This window comes from Bufo gargarizans, chromosome 5 (assembly GCF_014858855.1).
Source record: "Bufo gargarizans isolate SCDJY-AF-19 chromosome 5, ASM1485885v1, whole genome shotgun sequence".
NCBI lineage: Eukaryota > Metazoa > Chordata > Amphibia > Anura > Bufonidae > Bufo > Bufo gargarizans.
In genome coordinates this window covers 440,034,070-440,056,962 of record NC_058084.1, presented here as the reverse complement: position 1 = coordinate 440,056,962, position 22,893 = coordinate 440,034,070, and the positions used below count along the sequence as shown (strand labels likewise).

The window sequence follows — 22,893 nt, the reverse complement described above, 5'->3', positions numbered from 1 at the left end:
TACCTTTACTTATGTCTTGCCAGCATAGTCAGTGTTATATCTGTTTGGTGCATTCCCTCTGTGTGTTCTCTATGATTGCTACATTCTGTGTAGTTTGCTCTTGTGGTGCATGTGGACCGCGTCGATATCCTCCATTGTATGCATATTTTGCTGGGGTTAGTCGATTACTGCGGTCCACATGCGGTCGGGCTGCTCCCCTAACTAAAGACACGCTACAGTGTCATGGGCTGAGCAGCTCCTCCAGAATTGCCACTAATTTTTTTGTTTTTTATATTTTTTATGTAGTTTATCATACTTTAGCAAACTTTTTATGCACCTAAGCCTTGTCAAGCCTATTTTATTTCAGAATCTCAGAATTCACAGTAAAACAGCTAACGTGTTCTGTATGGGTATGTTCAACTGTCTTATATGTATTCTGCCTATAAAGAGTAAGACTTACTGATAGATAAAGGCTAAAGAAATACTCTGTTTATAATAAAGATCTGATAAATTGATTTGCAGTTAATTTTCTTACTGGTGGCTTATTTCTTGAATGACCAGCTCCACTCTTTTGGTTTTATCATGTGATTGGCGATCTGGTTTATTTGAATGATTGACAGCCTTTGTTATGGAATGAAAGTCGATACCTCTGTGGAAGCCTATGAGATTTATAGGCTTGGACAGAGAGACTGAATTCAGGTCCATACTGAAGACACTGTATGAAGCAAAGATTCAGGGTGAGGGTAACACGCTATGGCAAAAGAACAGAGCTGAAGTAAAGAAGAATTCCACTGATATGAAAATGAATAGCAGATCTTATATATTAGATATGATATATGATATATATCCCCCCCCCCCTCCCCCTGAGTGCTTATTTAAATATAGAGAAGACAAAGGTGCATACTTCCCAGGACAGAAGATTGCAGCTCTCACCTCAGATCACCCCTGTGAAGCACGGAGGATAGGGCTTGAACCCAGCCCCATTTGAAATGTCCAAAAACAAAGGATCGACTCCAGCTTCTGACGTGTAAAAATAATAGGTTCTTTATTGGCTTCCAAAATTTAAGATCCGACATACTTCACATGGAAAGACAAGTTGTAGTTGTGACGCGTTTCGGGCTATGGTATTGAGCCCTTCATCAAGACAATACAACATGCACTAAAAGCAAGTACTTATATACAACACAGGTACATTCCTCCTCCTTTTTAGATTGGCTGAAGGTCACACCCCCAGCCCAGGTGTTCCTGGGTTAGGTGAGAGAATCAGCCAGGGAAAAGATAGGAGGGGGAGGCAATGAATTTGGCATCATGAATTGAAAGTCACAGACTGATGAACTACATATATTGCAATGTTAAGTCATATTTTCTGTTTAAACCCTTCGGTGTACAGGTATCTGCTGTCAACACATGTGTATCTCGAAAGAGGTCATATCTATGGCTAATAATAATAGACATGTGTTGAAGCAGTATATAAATTGCAATACAGACCACGTAATATATGTTATAACATGCAAAATTTGTAGGTTGCAATACGTGGGCTGTACCACAAATGATTAAAAAGTTCTTATAAGGAAGCATTTAAGTGATGTCCCTCATTTTATGTCCCGGAATGTTTCAGCAGCAACTATGCATTTTGCCACTGTTCATAAAGGCGACACCTCTGCGTTTTCTGTGCAGGGCGTGGAGGTTGTCTCCGCACCTATTAGAGGAGGCGATCGTAAACAGAAGTTATTAAGCAGAGAAACATTTTGGATGTTTATTTTGGATACCTGTACACCGAAGGGTTTAAACAGAAAATATGACTTAAAGAGGACCTTTCACTACTCTACAAACTAAAAACTAACTAGATCAGTGGGCAGAGCGGCGCCCAGGGGTCCCCCTGCACTTACTAGTAAGTCTGGGCGCCGCTCCGTTCGCCCGGTATAGGCTCCGGTGTCTGCGCTCCATCTGACTGATTTCTTGTAGGAGGCGTGTCCCTTGCTGCAGCGCTGGCCAATCGCAGCGCACAGCTCATACCCAGGCTATGAGCTGTGCGCTGCGATTGGCCAGCACTACAGCAAGGGACACGCCTCCTACAAAAAATCAGTCAGAGGGAGCGCAGACACCGGAGCCTATACCGGGCGAACGGAGCGGCGCCCAGACTTACTAGTAAGTGCAGGGGGACCCCTGGGTGCCGCTCTGCCCACTGATCTAGTTAGTTTTTAGTTTGTAGAGTAGTGAAAGGTCCTCTTTAACATTGCAATATATGTAGTTCATCAGTCTGTGACTTTCAATTCATGATGCCAAATTCATTGCCTCCCCCTCCTATATTTTCCCTGGCTGATTCTCTCACCTAACCCAGGAACACCTGGGCTGGGGGTGTGACCTTCAGCCAATCGAAAAAGGAGGAGGAATGTACCTGTGTTGTATATGAGTACTTGCTTTTAGTGCATGTTGTATTGTCTTGATGAAGGGCTCAATACCATAGCCCGAAACGCGTCACAACTACAACTTGTCTTTCCATGTGATGTATGTCGGATCTTAAATTTTGGAAGCCAATAAAGAACCTATTATTTTTACACGTCAGAAGCCGGAGTCGATCCTTTGTTTTTGGATACTCCACAGGACCTCCACTATACATAGAGGATTTCAGTATCCTTCTTGGACATTACACAGTACACTTTTTTGTGCATAGTTTTGACATTTTAATAGCTATTATTCTAATTGTATTATTTTTGTAACTGAATAATTTTCATCTTTTATATGTGACTTAGATTTTTTTGTGCTATTATTTCTCCTCTTCATTCTAAAAATAAGATAGGTGCACCCACACATGTTTTTCCTGGGAGTCTCCAAAGACCTTTAAGAAGTCTACTACTAGTCTGCCTACCAGTCCTTTAGATCTCAATGTTATAGGGGGGAGGGGTTGAATCTCAACATATAATATATTGATGATTTGCTGACCATATTCCTGAATATACAATATAAGATTAGCATAGGAGGTGGTACACATGCGCTATTGAGTGCTGTCTCCTGCAATAGTAGAAGGGATGAGATCAAAGCATAGCAGTGGAGGTGCGATTCATTTCTGGTCTTTTCTCCTCTTGTATCTAATATAGAAATTGTGTCCCTGGATCAGCACTTCTTCCATACGCCAGGTGATTTTAATTAGCCTAGTATTCTGCAGTAGGGGTTAAATTAGCCTACCATGCTCTCAGTTGGAGTTCCTGTGAGCTTCAGAAGAGGTAAGCTTTGACAACTGTTCACATGGTGCGGTGCTGCACGGGGGCCACTGTGCTGTTTTTCTGGCTGGTTGGTGGGGCCCAGTGCTAGGTATGGCATGGTCAGGCAGCAGGGGTGCTGTTTGGCTGCTGGGTCCCGCCGTCGGCCGGGATGGCGCCGCAGCGGCGGTGGTCGCCGTGCAGCGCTACGCCAATGTTAGGTTAGGACCCCTCTCGTAGAGGCAACCTTGGCATGGTGAATGGGCTTATGCCTTTTGATCAAAATGTACACTAATGCCTCATTTAGCGTGTAGCATACGAGGTGGTACACATGCGCTATTGAGTGCTGTCTCCTCCAATAGTAGAAGGGATGAGATCAAAGCATAGCAGTGGAGGTGCGATTCATTTCTGGTCTTTTCTCCCCTTGTATCTAATACAATATAAGATTGAGTCTGCTTAATAATAAAAGTTTAAATAGAGTTTTATCAGCTCTTGAATATTTATCTCCTGTGTGCATTTGCATGAAGACACTCTCCTATGAAGCCTGCTCATGGGTTCTGAAGAAGGCAGCCGTGACAAGAGCTGAAACAGGGACCAACTGTTGCCATTGAGGGGGCAAACCAATCTTCAAATCTTGTGCAGAAAATATAGCATTTAAATGCTTTACTTTTCCCATAGTTCACTGAGGTAATACTAAGAGCATGGATCCCCCTAGGATGGAACAAAATTCAGGAGTTCCCATCATAAAAAAAAGAGTGTAAATTCAAGCAATGGAGCCATTATAGGATAAGATAGGAGGATGAATCTTGTGGGGTTCGGTAGAGAACAATATGTGAAAGAAATAAGAGAGGAAACAAGCACACGTCAAAAATAAATTGTGACTTCAAATGCAAATCAATATATAATTCCATATTTTTTGTACTCCTAAAGCATTCTGCTCTCTTAAACAAGGTATTATGCAAATCCCTTATGTCAGAGGTAACGGGCTCTTTTTCAATAAAATACTGTAGATTTAGTACTTGTGAGTCTAAAGATACAGTAAAAAGAGGATTATCTGGCAAATCGTGAGACACCGCTCGAGGTCTCGGGAGTGCAGCATGATCAGCATTCTGCACAAGGTCATCCTTCTTTCTAAGATCTGACAGATATTTAATAAGTCATTGTAAAGTCAGGTAGAAAACCTTTATCCAGCAAAAGACAGATCTGAATCATCTCATGTTCATGAAAGAAACATGTTTCAATATATTGTGCCATCTGAGAAGCCAGCGTAGGAATATATGTTTACCGGATTAACAATTTAGACAGCACATAGAAGACTCGGATATCATTTGAGATCAAGACAAACAGGTTTTATATGAGGTTCTCATGGGTATCATGGATGTATTTATCAAAGGGACCTGGCATGCAGAACATGGAAGTACCTAGAGTAATATGGATAAAATGATGGCCCCAAGAAAGGTTAAGGAGGTGCATACGAGTAAGAAATATCTAAATTGTTTACTCTGAACATTTGGTTTCTTCTCAACTCAACCATGTCAACTCAAAGACAGTTATGCTTGGAATGGGCAAGCAACCTTATTGAATGCCATACGGAGGGGGAAGCAATACGCGACTATTCCTTGCTTCCTCTGACAATATACTGTAAGTCAGGAAACAGTTAGGCTATGTAATGTAATGTGTAAACCTCATGTCTCTAGTCCCTACTATGGGGAACATTTATTAAGACTGGAAGGTTAGACACCAGTCTTAATAAGTGCCTGTGGATCGCCGAAGTTATGTAGAGGCGCCGGCCTCTACATACCTTCAGCGTATCAACCGCCAATTCTAAATGTAAGACAACTTCCTTGCTGTCTCACATTTAGACCATTTTCTACATGTAAATCAGGCGTAGAAAATGATGAATGAGATGTGTCTGCCGGCCCGTCCCCTTTCCCGCCCACGCCATGGAACTGGCGTGAGTGGGGAAAAAGTCACCGATTTTGACGCAACATGAATCTGTGCCAGATATACATCACAAAAGTGGTGTATATCTGTTTTTAAAGGACTCTGTATAATTTTTTTAGCTTTAGCTTAGAGCATAGAGGCTCATTTGTAGCTGTGCCTGTCCCTGGACATCAGTGTGTCTGTCACAACTCAGAAAGGATTGCAAAATGGAGTTGATAGGTTGCCACATTCAGTGGGTAGTCTAGAAAACTGTACACAGTGTGCGCCCTCTAAAGTTAGATGCAGAAAAGCAGAATTTTATATTTTCATTCAATGGCTATGTGAAAGGAAGCAGAAAATATGGAGCTCTGACACAGAAAAATTGAGATTCTATGTTCATCTAAGAAGATGTAGTTGCCACATGGTTGTTTAAATTAGGAGACTAGGGATGAGCGAACTCGAACTGTATAGTTCGGGTTCGTACCGAATTTTGGGGTGTCCGTGACACGGACCCGAACCCGGACATTTTCGTAAAAGTCCGGGTTCGGGTTCGGTGTTCGTCGCTTTCTTGGCGCTTTTGTGACGCTTTCTTGGCGCTTTTTGAAAGGCTGCAAAGCAGCCAATCAACAAGCGTCATACTACTTGCCCCAAGAGGCCATCACAGCCATGCCTACTATTGGCATGGCTGTGATTGGCCAGAGCACCATGTGACCCAGCCTCTATTTAAGCTGGAGTCACATAGCGCCGCCCGTCACTCTGCTCTGATTAGCGTAGGGAGAGGTTGCGGCTGCGACAGTAGGGCGAGATTAGGCAGATTAACTCCTCCAAAGGACTTGATTAACTGATCGATCTGCAGCTGTGGATCATTGAGCTGCTGATCCTCAATTGCTCACTGTTTTTAGGCTGCACAGACCGTTTGTCAGTCTCATTTTTCTGGGGTGATCGGCGGCCATTTTGTGTCTTGTGGTGCGCCAGCACAAGCTGCGACCAAGTGCATTTAACCCTCAATGGTGTGGTTGTTTTTTGGCTAAAGCCTACATCAGGGTGAAGCTGTCACACCAAGTGCATTTAACCAGCAATAGTCTGTTCATTTTTTGGCCATATACAAAATCAGGGGCAAGCTGCGCCTGTCACCAAGTGCATTTAACCCTCAATGGTGTGGTTGTTTTTTGGCTAAAGCCTACATCAGGGTGAAGCTGTGACACCAAGTGCATTTAACCAGCAATAGTCTGTTCATTTTTTGGCCATATACAAAATCAGGGGCAAGCTGCGCCTGTCACCAAGTGCATTTAACCCTCAATGGTGTGGTTGTTTTTTGGCTAAAGCCTACATCAGGGTGAAGCTGTCACACCAAGTGCATTTAACCAGCAATAGTCTGTTCATTTTTTGGCCATATACAAAATCAGGGGCAAGCTGCGCCTGTCACCAAGTGCATTTAACCCTCAATGGTGTGGTTGTTTTTTGGCTAAAGCCTACATCAGGGTGAAGCTGTCACACCAAGTGCATTTAACCAGCAATAGTCTGTTTATTTTTTGGCCATATCCCAGTCTAATTCTGTCACTAAATCCATACCGGTCACCCAGCGCCTAAATACTAGGCCTCAAATTTATATCCAGCTAAATCTGTCCCTAGTGCTGTAGCTGGGCGAGTTATTTAGTGTCCGTTCAAGCACATTTCTTGTTCTGGGTTGAAATACAATTCCCAATTTAGCAATTTCATAATTTAGTGGTTCCTGCTATATCAGAGCTATTTGAAATCTATCCCAAAAAGGGTATATAATATTGAAGGTGCACATTGGGTCATTCAGAATAACTTCACACACACCCGCTACTGTGTATTTCCAAGTCTAATTCTGTCACTAAACCCATACCTGTCACCCAGCGCCTAAATACTAGGCCTCAAATTTAAATCCCTCTAAATCTCTCGTTACCGCTGTACTGTTGTTGCTGGGCAAGATATTTAGTGTCCGTCAAAGCACATTTCTTGTTCTGGGTTGAAGTACAATTCCCAATTTAGCAATTTCATAATTTAGTGGTTCCTGCTATATCAGAGCTATTTGGAATCTATCCCTAAAAGGGTATATAATATTGAAGGTGCACATTGGGTCATTCAGAATAACTTCACACACACCCGCTACTGTGTATTTCCAAGTCTAATTCTGTCACTAAACCCATACCTGTCACCCAGCGCCTAAATACTAGGCCTCAAATTTAAATCCCTCTAAATCTCTCGTTACCGCTGTACTGTTGTTGCTGGGCAAGATATTTAGTGTCCGTCAAAGCACATTTTTTGTTCTGGGTTGAAGTACAATTCCCAATTTAGCAATTTCATAATTTAGTGGTTTCTGCTATATCAGAGCTATTTGAAATCTATCCCTAAAAGGGTATATAATATTGAAGGTGCACATTGGGTCATTCAGAATAACTTCACACACACGCTTCTGTGCATTTCCAAGTCTAATTCTGTCACTAAATCCATACCGGTGACCCAGCGCCTAAATACTAGGCCTCAAATTTAAATCCCTCTAAATCTCTCGTTACCCACCGCTGTACTGTTGTTGCTGGGCAAGATATTTAGTGTCCGTCAAAGCACATTTTTTGTTCTGGGTTGAAGTACAATTCCCAATTTAGCAATTTCATAATTTAGTGGTTTCTGCTATATCAGAGCTATTTGAAATCTATCCCTAAAAGGGTATATAATATTGAAGGTGCACATAGGGTCATTCAGAATAACTTCACACACACGCTTCTGTGCATTTCCAAGTCTAATTCTGTCACTAAATCCATACCGGTGACCCAGCGCCTAAATACTAGGCCTCAAATTTATATCCCGCTAAATCTCTCGTTACCGCTGTACTGTTGTTGCTGGGCAAGATATTTAGTGTCCGTCAAAGCACATTTTTTGTTCTGGGTTGAAGTACAATTCCCAATTTAGCAATTTCATAATTTAGTGGTTCCTGCTATATCAGAGCTATTTGAAATCTATCCCAAAAAGGGTATATAATATTGAAGGTGCACATTGGGTCATTCAGAATAACTTCACACACACCCGCTACTGTGTATTTCCAAGTCTAATTCTGTCACTAAACCCATACCTGTCACCCAGCGCCTAAATACTAGGCCTCAAATTTAAATCCCTCTAAATCTCTCGTTACCGCTGTACTGTTGTTGCTGGGCAAGATATTTAGTGTCCGTCAAAGCACATTTTTTGTTCTGGGTTGAAGTACAATTCCCAATTTAGCAATTTCATAATTTAGTGGTTTCTGCTATATCAGAGCTATTTGAAATCTATCCCTAAAAGGGTATATAATATTGAAGGTGCACATTGGGTCATTCAGAATAACTTCACACACACGCTTCTGTGCATTTCCAAGTCTAATTCTGTCACTAAACCCATACCTGTCACCCAGCGCCTAAATACTAGGCCTCAAATTTAAATCCCTCTAAATCTCTCGTTACCGCTGTACTGTTGTTGCTGGGCAAGATATTTAGTGTCCGTCAAAGCACATTTTTTGTTCTGGGTTGAAGTACAATTCCCAATTTAGCAATTTCATAATTTAGTGGTTTCTGCTATATCAGAGCTATTTGAAATCTATCCCTAAAAGGGTATATAATATTGAAGGTGCACATTGGGTCATTCAGAATAACTTCACACACACGCTTCTGTGCATTTCCAAGTCTAATTCTGTCACTAAATCCATACCGGTGACCCAGCGCCTAAATACTAGGCCTCAAATTTAAATCCCTCTAAATCTCTCGTTACCCACCGCTGTACTGTTGTTGCTGGGCAAGATATTTAGTGTCCGTCAAAGCACATTTTTTGTTCTGGGTTGAAGTACAATTCCCAATTTAGCAATTTCATAATTTAGTGGTTTCTGCTATATCAGAGCTATTTGAAATCTATCCCTAAAAGGGTATATAATATTGAAGGTGCACATAGGGTCATTCAGAATAACTTCACACACACGCTTCTGTGCATTTCCAAGTCTAATTCTGTCACTAAATCCATACCGGTGACCCAGCGCCTAAATACTAGGCCTCAAATTTAAATCCCTCTAAATCTCTCGTTACCCACCGCTGTACTGTTGTTGCTGGGCAAGATATTTAGTGTCCGTCAAAGCACATTTTTTGTTCTGGGTTGAAGTACAATTCCCAATTTAGCAATTTCATAATTTAGTGGTTTCTGCTATATCAGAGCTATTTGAAATCTATCCCTAAAAGGGTATATAATATTGAAGGTGCACATTGGGTCATTCAGAATAACTTCACACACACGCTTCTGTGCATTTCCAAGTCTAATTCTGTCACTAAATCCATACCGGTGACCCAGCGCCTAAATACTAGGCCTCAAATTTAAATCCCTCTAAATCTCTCGTTACCCACCGCTGTACTGTTGTTGCTGGGCAAGATATTTAGTGTCCGTCAAAGCACATTTTTTGTTCTGGGTTGAAGTACAATTCCCAATTTAGCAATTTCATAATTTAGTGGTTTCTGCTATATCAGAGCTATTTGAAATCTATCCCTAAAAGGGTATATAATATTGAAGGTGCACATAGGGTCATTCAGAATAACTTCACACACACGCTTCTGTGCATTTCCAAGTCTAATTCTGTCACTAAATCCATACCGGTGACCCAGCGCCTAAATACTAGGCCTCAAATTTAAATCCCTCTAAATCTCTCGTTACCGCTGTCCTGTTGTAGCTGGGAAAGTTATTTAGTGCCCGTCAAAGCACATTTTTTGTTCTGGGTTGAAGTACAATTCCCAATTTAGCAATTTCATAATTTAGTGGTTCCTGCTATATCAGAGCTATTTGAAATCTATCCCAAAAAGGGTATATAATATTCAAGGTGCACATTGGGTCATTCAGAATAACTTCACACACACGCTTCTGTGCATTTCCAAGTCTAATTCTGTCACTAAATCCATACCGGTCACCCAGCGCCTAAATACTAGGCCTCAAATTTATATCCCGCTGAATTTGAATACAATACATTGGGCCAAATAATATATTTGTTGTTGTGGTGAACCATAACAATGAGAAAAACATCTAGTAAGGGACGCGGACGTGGACATGGTCGTGGTGGTGTTAGTGGACCCTCTGGTGCTGGGAGAGGACGTGGCCGTTCTGCCACATCCACACGTCCTAGTGTACCAACTACCTCAGGTCCCAGTAGCCGCCAGAATTTACAGCGATATATGGTGGGGCCCAATGCCGTTCTAAGGATGGTAAGGCCTGAGCAGGTACAGGCATTAGTCAATTGGGTGGCCGACAGTGGATCCAGCACGTTCACATTATCTCCCACCCAGTCTTCTGCAGAAAGCGCACAGATGGCGCCTGAAAACCAACCCCATCAGTCTGTCACATCACCCCCATGCATACCAGGGAAACTGTCTCAGCCTCAAGTTATGCAGCAGTCTCTTATGCTGTTTGAAGACTCCGCTGGCAGGGTTTCCCAAGGGCATCCACCTAGCCCTTCCCCAGCGGTGAAAGACATAGAATGCACTGACGCACAACCACTTATGTTTCCTGATGATGAGGACATGGGAATACCACCTCAGCATGTCTCTGATGATGACGAAACACAGGTGCCAACTGCTGCGTCTTTCTGCAGTGTGCAGACTGAACAGGAGGTCAGGGATCAAGACTGGGTGGAAGACGATGCAGGGGACGATGAGGTCCTAGACCCCACATGGAATGAAGGTCGTGCCACTGACTTTCACAGTTCGGAGGAAGAGGCAGTGGTGAGACCGAGCCAACAGCGTAGCAAAAGAGGGAGCAGTGGGCAAAAGCAGAACACCCGCCGCCAAGAGACTCCGCCTGCTACTGACCGCCGCCATCTGGGACCGAGCACCCCAAAGGCAGCTTCAAGGAGTTCCCTGGCATGGCACTTCTTCAAACAATGTGCTGACGACAAGACCCGAGTGGTTTGCACGCTGTGCCATCAGAGCCTGAAGCGAGGCATTAACGTTCTGAACCTGAGCACAACCTGCATGACCAGGCACCTGCATGCAAAGCATGAACTGCAGTGGAGTAAACACCTTAAAACCAAGGAAGTCACTCAGGCTCCCCCTGCTACCTCTTCTGCTGCTGCCGCCTCGGCCTATTCTGCTGCTGCCGCCTCGGCCTCTTCCTCCGCCTCTGGAGGAACGTTGGCACCTGCCGCCCAGCAAACAGGGGATGTACCACCAACACCACCACCACCACCTCCGTCACCAAGCGTCTCAACCATGTCACACGCCAGCGTTCAGCTCTCCATCTCACAAACATTTGATAGAAAGCGTAAATTCCCACCTAGCCACCCTCGATCCCTGGCCATGAATGCCAGCATTTCTAAACTACTGGCCTATGAAATGCTGTCATTTAGGCTGGTGGACACAGACAGCTTCAAACAGCTCATGTCGCTTGCTGTCCCACAGTATGTTGTTCCCAGCCGGCACTACTTCTCCAAGAGAGCCGTGCCTTCCCTGCACAACCAAGTATCCGATAAAATCAAGTGTGCACTGCGCAACGCCATCTGTAGCAAGGTCCACCTAACCACAGATACGTGGACCAGTAAGCACGGCCAGGGACGCTATATCTCCCTAACTGCACACTGGGTAAATGTAGTGGCAGCTGGGCCCCAGGCGGAGAGCTGTTTGGCGCACGTCCTGCCGCCGCCAAGGATCGCAGGGCAACATTCTTTGCCTCCTGTTGCCACCTCCTCCTTCTCGGCTTCCTCCTCCTCTTCTTCCACCTGCTCATCCAGTCAGCCACACACCTTCACCACCAACTTCAGCACAGCCCGGGGTAAACGTCAGCAGGCCATTCTGAAACTCATATGTTTGGGGGACAGGCCCCACACCGCACAGGAGTTGTGGCGGGGTATTGAACAACAGACCGACGAGTGGTTGCTGCCGGTGAGCCTCAAGCCCGGCCTGGTGGTGTGTGATAATGGGCGAAATCTCGTTGCAGCTCTGGGACTAGCCAATTTGACGCACATCCCTTGCTTGGCGCATGTGCTGAATTTGGTGGTGCAGAAGTTCATTCACAACTACCCCGACATGTCAGAGCTGCTGCATAAAGTGCGGGCCGTCTGTTCGCGCTTCCGGCGTTCACATCCTGCCGCTGCTCGCCTGTCTGCGCTACAGCGTAACTTCGGCCTTCCCGCTCACCGCCTCATATGCGACGTGCCCACCAGGTGGAACTCCACCTTGCACATGCTGGACAGACTGTGCGAGCAGCAGCAGGCCATAGTGGAGTTTCAGCTGCAGCACGCACGGGTCAGTCGCACTACAGAACAGCACCACTTCACCACCAATGACTGGGCCTCCATGCGAGACCTGTGTGCCCTGTTGCGCTGTTTCGAGTACTCCACCAACATGGCCAGTGGCGATGACACCGTTATCAGCGTTACAATACCACTTCTATGTCTCCTTGAGAAAACACTTAGGGCGATGATGGAAGAGGAGGTGGCCCAGGAGGAGGAGGAGGAGGAGGAGGAAGAGGGGTCATTTTTAGCACTTTCAGGCCAGTCTCTTCGAAGTGACTCAGAGGGAGGTTTTTGGCAACAGCAGAGGCCAGGTACAAATGTGGCCAGCCAGGGCCCACTACTGGAGGACGAGGAGGACGAGGATGAGGAGGAGGTGGAGGAGGATGAGGATGAAGCATGGTCACAGCGGGGTGGCACCCAACGCAGCTCGGGTCCATCACTGGTGCGTGGCTGGGGGGAAAGGCAGGACGATGACGATACGCCTCCCACAGAGGACAGCTTGTCCTTACCCCTGGGCAGCCTGGCACACATGAGCGACTACATGCTGCAGTGCCTGCGCAACGACAGCAGAGTTGCCCACATTTTAACCTGTGCGGACTACTGGGTTGCCACCCTGCTGGATCCACGCTACAAAGACAATGTGCCCACCTTACTTCCTGCACTGGAGCGTGATAGGAAGATGCGCGAGTACAAGCGCACGTTGGTAGACGCGCTACTGAGAGCATTCCCAAATGTCACAGGGGAACAAGTGGAAGCCCAAGGCCAAGGCAGAGGAGGAGCAAGAGGTCGCCAAGGCAGCTGTGTCACGGCCAGCTCCTCTGAGGGCAGGGTTAGCATGGCAGAGATGTGGAAAACTTTTGTCAACACGCCACAGCTAACTGCACCACCACCTGATACGCAACGTGTTAGCAGGAGGCAACATTTCACTAACATGGTGGAACAGTACGTGTGCACACCCCTCCACGTACTGACTGATGGTTCGGCCCCATTCAACTTCTGGGTCTCTAAATTGTCCACGTGGCCAGAGCTAGCCTTTTATGCCTTGGAGGTGCTGGCCTGCCCGGCAGCCAGCGTTTTGTCTGAACGTGTATTCAGCACGGCAGGGGGCGTCATTACAGACAAACGCAGCCGCCTGTCTACAGCCAATGTGGACAAGCTGACGTTCATAAAAATGAACCAGGCATGGATCCCACAGGACCTGTCCGTCCCTTGTCCAGATTAGACATTAACTACCTCCCCATAACCATATATTATTGGACTCCAGGGCACTTCCTCATTCAATCCTATTTTTATTTTCATTTTACCATTATATTGCAAGGCTACCCAAAGTTGAATGAACCTCTCCTCTGCCTGTGTGCTAGGCCTAAATATATGCCAATGGATTGTTGCAGTGGTGGCTGACGTGAAGCCTCATTCTCTGCTATGACATGCAGACTGATTCTCTGGTGACATGAAGCCAGATCCTCTGTTACGGGACCTCTCTCCTCTGCCTGGGTGCTGGGCCTAAATTTATGAAAATGGACTGTTGCAGTGGTGGGTGACGTGAAGCCTGATTCTCTGCTATGACATGCAGACTGATTCTCTGGTGACATGAAGCCAGATCCTCTGTTACGGGACCTCTCTCCTCTGCCTGGGTGCTGGGCCTAAATTTATGAAAATGGACTGTTGCAGTGGTGGGTGACGTGAAGCCTCATTCTCTGCTATGACATGCAGACTGATTCTCTGCTGACATGAAGCCAGATTGTCTGTTACGGGACCTCTCTCCTCTGCCTGGGTGCTGGGCCTGAATTTATGACAATGGACTGTTGCAGTGGTGGGTGACGTGAAGCCTGATTCTCTGCTATGATATGAAGACTGATTCTCTGCTGACATGAAGCCAGATTGTCTGTTACGGGACCTCTCTCCTCTGCCTGGGTGCTGGGCCTAAATTTATGAAAATGGACTATTACAGTGGTGGGTGACGTGAAGCCTGATTCTCTGCTATGACATGAAGACTGATTCTCTGCTGACATGAAGCCAGATTGTCTGTTACGGGACCTCTCTCCTCTGCCTGGGTGCCGGGGCCTAAATATCTGAGAATGGACTGTTCCAGTGGTGGGTGACGGGAAGCCAGATTCTCTGCTATGGAACCTCTCTCCAATTGATTTTGGTTAATTTTTATTTATTTAATTTTTATTTTAATTAATTTCCCTATCCACATTTGTTTGCAGGGGATTTACCTACATGTTGCTGCCTTTTGCAGCCCTCTAGCCCTTTCCTGGGCTGTTTTACAGCCGTTTTAGTGCCGAAAAGTTCGGGTCCCCATTGACTTCAATGGGGTTCGGGTTCGGGACGAAGTTCGGATCGGGTTCGGATCCCGAACCCGAACATTTCCGGGATGTTCGGCCGAACTTCTCGAACCCGAACATCCAGGTGTTCGCTCAACTCTATAGGAGACCCTTGACTTCTAGGCTTTCATATGATGAGGGTTAATAAAATGTCCAGCCTGGTACAGCACTTTGGATCGTGGAAGGGGTTTTCCACTCTCAGGCGTTTTGTTCTGCTTTTACTTTAACTTTGTGCTATTTTTCTATAATATACAATTGGTTCTGGTCTGTCACAGCTGGTGCCTGAAAGATCCTGACTTGGAGCAGCAGATTATTAATCTTGATTACTAAGAAAAACCAACAAGGACATGCCCAACATGCTGGGTCAGCTCAACTGCTGCTCCATTCAACCTCCTTATTTTCAATAGTTGGCGGAGGAACAGGATTCTTTGCAGTAGCAACTGGTTGGACTCCCTTTAAAAGTTGACAGGGTGGGGTAAAGGAGTAAGAAAATACCCCTCTAAGAAAAAAAAAAACAGAAGAAGGTGTGGGGTGAAATGTGCTTCAGGGTTTGAGGTGAAGGTCAAGCCCACACAATTAATAATGCCTAAGTTTGGTCTGTATTTTGTTACTTATTGATATGCCGTATCTTCTTTATCAACTTAGATTATGTGAGATCTAACTTATTGTGAACCTTACAGAGACACATGGTGACATTTAGTGCACCATCATGTTCATATTTAAATGCACCGATTTGGGGACAATTGTTTTTGGGTTTGACTTTCCTCCTCCATCTTGCATTTCACTCCTTATTGGTAAATGTGTAAAACTAATAACTCTGTGATATTTTTGCAGTTGTTCATGGATTTAATTTGCATCAGGAGAACTGTAGGTTTTTCTTTTTATAGAGTTGATAATATTTGATGTTGGATTCCCGCCAATCAAATATTGATGGCCTACCCCTTAAAGGCCAGAACATCCCTTTAATAGATTGCAGGGTGGAGTTAAACAGTATCTGGGTTACTTACTTGAACTGACCCAGTCAATTTGCTAAAAATCTGTTTAGAACAGTTCCAACGCGAGCTGAGCTCTGGAGCTGCTTAATGCAGGGCACGCGCTAGGGAGTCCTCATATTTATGAGCTCCTTGTTCTCCTCAATCCCTGCCGTTGATTGCTATAGAAATAAAAATGTCACTCATCAGAAGGAGGCAGGAAAAGCCAGGTGCTCATGAATAAGAGGACTCACTAATGTTTTCTTTATATTGAGCAGACTCCAGTGCTCGATTCATGATAGAGCTGATCAATACAAAGTTTAGCAAAACAACTGGGTCAATTCCATTAGCGATTTGCTAAGGGCTTCTTTTACAGGTAGTGCAGGAAAAAAACGGTGAAAAATTCCCTTTAGAGAAAGCTGGAAATAGTCTAGAGTTGACCCCAAGCTTGCATATGGTAGGTTACAGCAGTTTAACCCTGTAAAAGTCATATAAAAAAAATCTTACCTCAATGAAAAAGAGACTAGCAGAAGACATCGGATGATGGTACATGTAAATTGTTACAAGGATGGCAGCAACAACCACCAGAACCAGTACAAGTATGCCTATAATTAATCCTGTGTGCAAAGACCCGCGCTGCTTCTCCGCTGCACTGTCATCTGTCGAGGCTGCAAGGTGAGGAGGAAACATGACAAGACAGAATGAAAAATTAAACTTTGTTTTCACGGAATATTGCATATTCATATGTCCCAGTCTCTAGTGCATAATAAACTAGCGAAACGAAATCTAAGAATTCATGTTAGAGAAATGGGTACATTTATGGTATGAGAGCGGATACCAAGGGAAACATTTTTTGGCAATAATATTTCTGCACATAGTGTACAAATCAGAGATATTACACTATACTGAAACACGCATACAGTCATAATGATAACTCGCTTGCGATACAAAATGCATTTTAACAGTTTGCATATAAATTTATTTCGTTTCAGGAATTCTTCGTGGAGTTTCACAAGAATGAGAACGTCATAACAACTGCTGTTCCCATGCAGATGAAACAAAGCAGCAGAACACTAGATGTATGGCTTCTAAGTCTAAAGTCACTTAAAGTTTTTTTTGGAGGAGGTTTTGAGGAAGATTTTCCTGCAGATTTTTTAGCCAAAGCCAGAAGTGGATTTGAAAGGAATCAGAAATATAAACAGCGACCTCAGGTGGGAGAGCCGAGAGGAGGGGTGTGGTAGTAGTGGCACTCATAGGCATGGTCGTGGTTCACAGTGGCTGTCCTAACTCCAAATGCTCCCTGTGGCCGTGAAGTGAATGAAGGGCCCAACCTTTCTTTCCTTGGGGCACACTCTGGCCCTTCTGAGGCTTCTGCCTGGTATTAGTTGGGGTGCCCTTGATGTTAGGTGCATGGGTACAGGGCAGAAAGGCAGATGTAGGGGCTGGTGCATGAATGATGGAGATGAATTACATCTATTTTTTGTTAATTGATGATGGGATTAGTAGTAGTAGTACAGATAGCAAAAATAGCCACAGCTTCAAAGTATATTACAGTGTAGACTTTTCCCAATAGTTGTGTATAGACAGCAACAATGATGTAAGAATGAGCAAACTAGTTCAGATCGAGTTGAGCTATTTTTTGGACAGCAGACGAGCCCAAATCTTTCCATGTTCATTTTGGATGAATCCAGTAAAACGGTGCATGTGCATTATAGTGCACATGTGGGTGGGAAAAAACACTAGGGAGGAAAAAGAAGGGGTCTCACGTGACCCTGACCCTCACATGACAGACAGCCTGTTTGAGCAAATCAATGCCGCAGCAGGCAGGGAGGTACCCCATCAGAATGAGAAGAATGCCATTTTTTGCTGGGCTTTGAATGAGTGTGGTTGGGTGTGATAGTGTTTGCCAAGAAAATGATCTTAGAGGTCAGAGACAGTCAGAAATCAATCAAGCTTATAGCTAGGGAGAGTGAATGGAAAGGGTAGGATTTTAAAGAGAAATTGTGTGTGTTGTGTAGAATAGGGACAACAGAACAGCTAACAGACAGGGAAAGAGAACACAGGGGCCGTGGCTGGCTATCAGAAGTGCAAATGCTGTTGCAAAATTTTTTATTTTTTTGGTGGGGTTCAATTTAGATAAGCAGCATATATACCTGATTACTGCAGCAATACCCAAGGTGTATCTGCAATCTACCTGTGTCTATTAATGTCAAATTAAGCGTCAAGCCTTAATCATCCATTTCCATTTATTCAGTTTCCACATGGTTGCAAATTTTTTTAATTTTTTTTTTGGGGGGGGGGGGGGGCTCAATTTAATTAAGCAGCATATATATGTGATTACTGCAGCAATACCAAAGGTATAGCAGCAATCTACCTACGTGTATTAACATGAAATTCAGCATCAAGCCTCAAATGTCTGTTTACGTATATTCAGTTTCCACACGGTTGAAATTTCATATTTTTTTGGGGAGGGGGGGAATCAATGTAATTAAGCAGTATATATACTTGATTACTGCATTAATACACAGTCTACCTGGGAGTGTGTATTGTAAGGCCTCTTTCACACGGGCGTCATGTTTTTTACCCGGATAAGAGCCGGGTGCGTTGCGGGAAAATGCGCAATTTTTCCGTGCGAGTGCAAAACATTGTCATGCGTTTTGCACTCGCGTGAGAAAAATTGCGCATGTTTGGTACCCAAACCCGAACTTCTTCACAGAAGTTCGGGCTTGGGATTGATGTTCTGAAGATTGTATTATTTTCCCTTATAACATGGTTATAAGGGAAAATAATAGCATTCTGACTACAGAATGCATAGTATAATAGTGCTGGAAGGGTTAAAAAAATAAAAAAGTTAACTCACCTTATCCTCTTGTTCGCAGAGTTCGTTCCCGGTCTGTTCTTTGCTAGCTGTGGGCTTGGGCTAAAGGACCTTTGATGACGTCAGATCACATGCTCCAATCACATGGTCCATCACCATGGTGATGGAGCATGTGATCTGACGTCATCAAAGGTCCTTTAGCCCAAGCCCACAGCTAGCAAAGAACAGACCGGGAACGAACTACGCGAACAAGAGGATAAGGTGAGTTAACTTTTTTATTTTTTTTAACCCTTCCAGCAGTATTATACTATGTATTCTGTAGTCAGAATGCTATTATTTTCCCTTATAACCATGTTATAAGGGAAAATAATACAGTGAATAGACTGTCACCTAGAAGCCATGCGTGAAAATCTCACCGCATCCGCACTTGCTTGCAACCCCATTCACTTCTATGGGGCCTGCGTTGCGTGGATTATCGCACCGCAACGCACAAAAAGGAGCATGCTGCGATTTTCACGGAACGCATAAGTGATGCGTGAAAATCACCGCTCATGTGAACAGCCCCATAAAAATGAATGGGTCAGGATTCAGTGCGGGTGCAATGCGTTCAACTTACGCATCGCACTCGCGCGGAATACTCGCTCGTGTGAAAGGGGCCTAAGGGTATTTTTGAATACTGATTGGTTCTGACCCCTTTAATTCTGTTTAATACTCTGTGTAATGAATTACAGGTTTTCCTTGCAATGAAGTGGGTTAGAGATAGTACCCACCCCCCATTGTGCTGATAAGGTCCCATTCCTGAGTGATCTTAGAGACATTGGTGCTGCACATTGGAGGAGGTGATAACAGGTTTAAACTTTGTGACACACATTCCCTCAGGAGACTCCAATGAAGACTTCATCCTACATAGGATGTACTATAACTTGCCCTATCTCTTGTACACCCTGGTGTGTCGGTCATGTGTTATAACGTGGTAGACAGCCATGGGTTATAGCATGATTTACAGGGTCTCCCCCCAATTTAGGCAAGTGATGTTTATTTACTTTAATTATTCTGCATGTGATTTGTGTTATTGTATATTTAATCACTTAGTAATTATATTTATTCACGTAGCCTGCATAAGCTTATTCATTTTTCAATCTTTCGAATTCACATTAAGTTACACTTGGTGGGATTTGAGCAAATGAATATGCTCATCGTTGATAGGGTGTTACATAGAGATAGGGTAGCTTGGACTGCCACTCCAAATGGGGACCCAGGCATTTGAGGAAATTAATAATCTGCAGGTGGATTATTAGGGTTGCACGTGTTGTGCAAATCTGCTATGAGCTGTGAGTGGAGCTGTAGTAGGCTTGGTAGAATCTAGCAAGGTTATTTTGGAAGTTGTAGAACTGAGCAGATTTTAATAAAAATCTGTAAGACTCTGTGAAGTTAGAGCTTGCAGATTGTGGACATCAGAGCTCTTGTGATGTTGAGGGTTCTGATGAGTCTGCTCCTCAGGCCATGTAAACCCACCATAAATCATCATTTGCACTAAGTAATAAAGAACGTTTGTTGTTCTTCTGCATCTGCCTCATCCTTTCACATCACCTTTTTACTGCACTGAAACCCAGGAAGCATTGGTCTGAGGGAGTCACCGTGACACAACATCTCATCATGGCCACTACCAGCCTCTGCACCGGCTCCTCAGTGACTTGCTGCATATACTGACTATAACTGGAAATCATGCTCTGAATTATGGGCACATGGAGGTACAGTCAAGCCACTAGACTGGTAGCACTATTAGGGTACAGTTATACAGTCAGGTTTTCCTGATACAGTTTTGGAAGCCAAAATCTGGAGTGATCATTTCAGGAAAGAAAGTATTAAGGTTTCTGCTCTTTTTTCATTCACCCCTGGTTTCAGTTTCCAAAACTCCATCCCGAAACGTAACGTATGGCCATACTCTTACCACTGCGCACAAAGTGGAGCCGTTACACCAACATATGCACAAAGCTTAAAAACAATTGTGGCAAACACCTGAAAAAAAAACACAAAGCATACCCTAACATAAAAAATAGGAGAATGATGTCCCCAACATTCAGCCATTCCTATCTTCAGTAACTCTCATAATTGTATGCGTGACACTCCAGCTTTTCCAGATATAAATGTAGAGAATCTGAACATGTTGAAAGTCATGGATGAATTTTCCCTTGGGACCACTATATATTTTTTCTCAGTGGTTGAAACCCATGACACCTTACTAAACTAATTATATAAACTACTCCAATAAATCTAGTGTACCATAAAAGTATAAAATGCTATATAACGCATACAATAAAAATACCTTCATCACCCAAAAAACGTGAAGATGCATCATTAGCAGACTTATTATTGCCTCCAGCATTGTAAACACAATATCTCTGAAAGCAATTTGGACACGATGAGCATCTTAGTTACACGGGTAATGAATACGATTTTTTACAATAAATCAGCAGAGCTGCCCTGTAGACACTGGAGATACTCCCATTGTCATTATAGTTTACTCAGTTTCAATTGATCAGCGTCTTAAATATTGATATGGTCCAGAATAATGAATAGGAGTATGGAAGCAAGTCCACACATTAATAGTACTAACAGAATTGGCGTTGTTACTAGGATGAGCTGGAAAAACAAGTTCTTGCCGCTTACAGGCATTTTGACCATGCCAAACTGTTGAATCACTAGACAGGGTCTAGAGAGAGAAGAACAAACATATCTTTTATGTAGATTTTATCATCAGGAGCAGTGAGAATTTTTAACTTTTTTTAAGCTAGGTTCTGCTCCTTAACTGCAATTGTGATGCTGACTGTCCATGCCCACCTGGATTCCTCTGCTCCCGGTGGGTTCAACCGCCAGATTGTTTACGCCATCTCCCACTCTGATGCTCTGGTGGTCAGCACCCCTTGGCATCACTCTGCTCCATTCTCCAGATCTGTCAGTAGTTTAGCATAGTCAAAACTGCTGACAGATTCCCATTAAGGGATCTGCTCTAAAGACCTGATCCCATATACGACAGACACCTTCTAAGGCTTTGTAAAGTCCATGCCTCGATGGGTCAAGGTTGTTTTGGCGGTCTGCACAATACCAGGAAGTGGTTTTCATATTATGGCTGATTGGGGCAGATGGAAATGACTCTGAATTGTGTAACTAAGAATTAATTGAATGATTATTATCTCTTACGTTGATTGTGTTTTGGTTATAATAAAACACATCATAATAGATTACAGTGAATCAAAACATTGTAGCAGATTATAATTAATCAGACAGATGATGGCAAATCTTGACTTACCATCTTGGATCGTATCAAAAATCATAACAAAAGTGCAACGGTTCTTAACAGGTAATGACAAATTCTAACCTATCATAACGTAATATAATTTATCATAAGACATAGTGACATAATTAAATGAATCATGATGGTTCACAGCAAATAATGACTACTAATGAAAAATAATGCATCGTAATGGACCATGACATATTATAGTGAACCATGACAGATCATAACAGATCGAGATTAATTATAGCCATTACAGATTATAATCAGACATAACGGGGTGATAATGGATGATAGTAGATCATGAGAGATAATAATCAGTAATGACTAATCATAACGGATCATCAGGGTTAGACTGGCCCACCAGAGTACCAGAGGATCCTCCAATGGACCCGAGGTCTGACATGATAATAAACCCTAATAAAACAGAGTCCCTAAAGATCCTTTTAAACTTATTGATAACTAGGTCAATTATCATGATGAGTGTTTGCATAAACTCTCGTTACTGATAATTTGCCCATTTAAAGGTGCCAGAAATCACCCAATGAACGTGCAAACACTTGCTCATAGAATGATCAACAATTTCAGCCCACAGCATATAAATGCATCTCTCACTTTCTCTGAAGATCAGGCAATTATTGGGAATGAACGGGTCATGCATGATACTTTCTTGTAACATTGGTCCATGTAAAAGGATCTTTAGGTCTGGCAGAAGACAATTTGAACTTACCTTGGAACTAAGAACAAGGCTACCCTATTACACCTTACTGATTACTGAAGTCCTGTATGTGTAATGATAACAAAAATGACTTTATTGTGGATGTGCATATGTCCTGAGGGTAAGCCCTCAGAGTACATTCCCGAAGAACTTCACTCTGATGCTTCAGATCATATGGAATCATGATGGGACATAGCGGATCACCTTGCATCCAGATGGATCATAGTGAAATATGACAAACCATAACATGATATAATAAATCATGATGCATCATAACAGGCCATTCATAATGGGTAAAAATGGATGATAGAGGATCATGATGTATCATAACACATCATGATGAGCATGTATAATGAGAGATCATAATAAATTCCTGACGTCATAGTGGACCAGACCATGGACAGGTTATG

At 43.6% G+C, this 22,893-nt stretch overlaps 1 protein-coding gene across 2 annotated transcripts in view; it reads right to left on the bottom strand.

Moving 5' to 3' along the window:
• The window catches only part of PLXDC2 (plexin domain containing 2), a 319,079-nt gene that overhangs the window by 3,582 nt on the left and 292,604 nt on the right, over nucleotides 1-22,893 (bottom strand). For both annotated transcript variants that reach the window (XM_044293433.1, XM_044293434.1), the window contains one exon: nucleotides 16,160-16,320. In XM_044293433.1, the coding sequence (XP_044149368.1) occupies nucleotides 16,160-16,320 (161 nt within the window). The remainder of the gene's footprint in view (nucleotides 1-16,159; nucleotides 16,321-22,893) is intronic.